Here is a 2,500-nt window from a genome sequence, read left to right as displayed (position 1 = left end):
GCGAAAGCTGGCTGTGACATGTGTGACCACCATTCATTTTTTCCCCGGCGATTAATTTCTCACCCTCCTCCCACCCCCATTCTCTTTTTATTTTTTTTTTACGCTATTCATTCTTTTTATTATTCTTTTTTTTTTTTTTTTAGGGGGCTGTGAAAACTGTAAACGGCACATGACCGGCGCTGGGCGCAATTAGCGACGTTGATTAGTATGAGTGATGTATTACGATAAAAAGTGATAGTAATTGGATGGAGCATCTCTCTGTCTCTGTCTGTCTTTCTCTCTCTCTCTCTCTGTACAGACAGACAGACACACACACACACACAGACACACACACACACAGGCAGACAGACAGACAGACACACACACACACACGCACGCACTAGTGACCCACGAAGATCAGTTCAATGGGTACAAGCACACGCTTTCTGGGGTAATTTTTCTTCCAGCATTACACACACACACACACACACACACACACACACACACACACGCACGCACACACGCACAGAGAGAGAGAGAGGGTTACCGACCACGATGAGTTCTATGGGCACAGGCACACGCATGTTGGGGCAGTGTTTCTTGTTGTTGTTGATGCCGTCACGGATGAGCACCAAGACCAGCATGGCGGAGAAAGAGGCCGTCATGGTCACGTAGTTCACCTGGTTCAGGTTGACGAAGAAGTCACGGTAGCCCTGCATACAGTATGAGCACAGGTGGTCAGCACAGGTTAAACAACCCCTTCTTTTCTTCTTCCCACTTCTGTAAATGTGTGTGTTTGTTTCTTTTCTTCTTCTTCTCATTTTTCTTCTTCTCCCCCTCCCCTCCTTCTCCTCCTCCCCCTTCTTTTCTTCTTCCTACTTCTGTAAATATGTGTGTTTGTTTCTTCTTCTTCTTCTCCTCCTCCTCCTCCTTTTTCTTCTTCTTCTCCCTCTACCCCCTCCACCTCCCCCTCCTCCTTCTTCTTTTCTTCTTCCTACTTCTGTAAATATGTGTGTTTGTTTCTTCTTCTTCTCCTCCTCCTCCTCCTTTTTCTTCTTCTCCCTCTACCCCCTCCACCTCCCCCTCCTTTTTCTTTTCTTCTTCCTACTTCTGTAAATATGTGTGTTTGTTTCTTCTTCTTCTTCTCCTCCTCCTCCTTTTTCTTCTTCTCCCTCTACCCCCTCCACCTCCCCCTCCTCCTTCTTCTTTTCTTTTTCCTACTTCTGTAAATATGTGTGTTTCTTCTTCTTCTTCTTCTCCCCTCCTCCTTCTTTTCTTCTTCCTACTTCTGTAAATATGTGTGTTTTCTTCTTCTTCTTCTTCTCCCCCCCTCCTTCTTCTTTTCTTTTTCCTACTTCTGTAAATATGTGTGTTTCTTCTTCTTCTTCTTTAAAACTAAGATAAGAATATTTCTATTCGATACATTTGATTAACCTACTCGCGGTCTTTTGCAAATGCTTGCTTGTACTCAGTCCACTAGCTGCCATGCCATGATGGATGAAAAATTGAATGTATGTGTATGTGTGAACAGTAAGTGCGTGTGTGTGTTTGTGCGTGTTTGAGTGTGTGGGCGTGAATGTGTACGTATGTCTTTGTTGCTTGTTTTATAATTTTGTTTGTGTGTGTGTGTGTGTGTGTGTGTGTGTGTGTGTGTGTGTGTGTGTGTGTGTGTGTGTGTGTAAGTACCTATGTATATGTAATGTACCAATTGTTCCAGTTTTTCATCGCTTTGTTACCTTTAATAGACTATTCAAGTTCCTATTCTTATTCGTCGTTCTTATTATTTTATTTTATTTCAGTTTGTTTCTTTATTTTTATGTTTTGTGTCGTTCGTTCTTTATTTTTTATGTCGTTAAATGGGCAGAATTGTAAAAAGGCCTTTACTGTGTCTAATTCTTTACCCATTAAAGATTCAATCAATCAATCAATCAATCTTCTTCTTCTTCTTCTCCTCCTCCTTTTTCTTCTTCTCCCTCTACCCCCTCCACCTCCTCCTCCGCCTCCTCCTTCTTCTTCTGTTCTTTCTTCTTCTTATTATTATTATTCTCCATCTGCAAATGTGCTTTCTTTTCTTCTTCTTCGTCATCGTCGTCGTCGTCATTATCACCACCATCATTCATCATCATCATCATCATCATCATCACTTCTTCTTCTTCTTCTTCTTCATCGTCACTTTCTTCTATTTGTTCTGTAAAATATGCTTTTTTCATCATCATCATCATCATCATCATCATCATCCCTTTCTTCTTCTTCTTCTCCTCCTCCTTCTCCCCCTCTTCCTCCTCCTTCTTCTTCCTCTCCTTCTCTTTCTTTTTCTTCTTCTCCCCCCCCCCTCCTCCTCTTCCTTCTTTTCTTCTTTTTCTTCTTCCTCAACCCTGCGAAGACTTATTTGGGTTGCATTGCACAGACTGAACTGTTCGCCACACTCCTTCAGGTCTGTCGGCTATGTGCGTCTCCGCAAGTAGTTTTCCAGTCCATTTTGCAATTGTTATCAGTCCATCGATGACGGGCGTTTCTGAAG

The 2,500-nt window shown here is 42.4% G+C and overlaps 1 protein-coding gene across 2 annotated transcripts in view; it reads right to left on the bottom strand.

Annotated features, from left to right (window-relative positions):
• LOC143299694 (solute carrier family 26 member 6-like) overlaps window positions 1–2,500 on the bottom strand; it is a 90,372-nt gene that overhangs the window by 25,943 nt on the left and 61,929 nt on the right. For both annotated transcript variants that reach the window (XM_076613053.1, XM_076613054.1), the window contains one exon: window positions 531–692. In XM_076613053.1, the coding sequence (XP_076469168.1) occupies window positions 531–692 (162 nt within the window). The remainder of the gene's footprint in view (window positions 1–530; window positions 693–2,500) is intronic.

The sequence above is a fragment of the Babylonia areolata genome, chromosome 25, assembly GCF_041734735.1.
Source record: "Babylonia areolata isolate BAREFJ2019XMU chromosome 25, ASM4173473v1, whole genome shotgun sequence".
NCBI lineage: Eukaryota > Metazoa > Mollusca > Gastropoda > Neogastropoda > Buccinidae > Babylonia > Babylonia areolata.
This window is presented reverse-complemented; position numbering and strand designations above follow the sequence as displayed.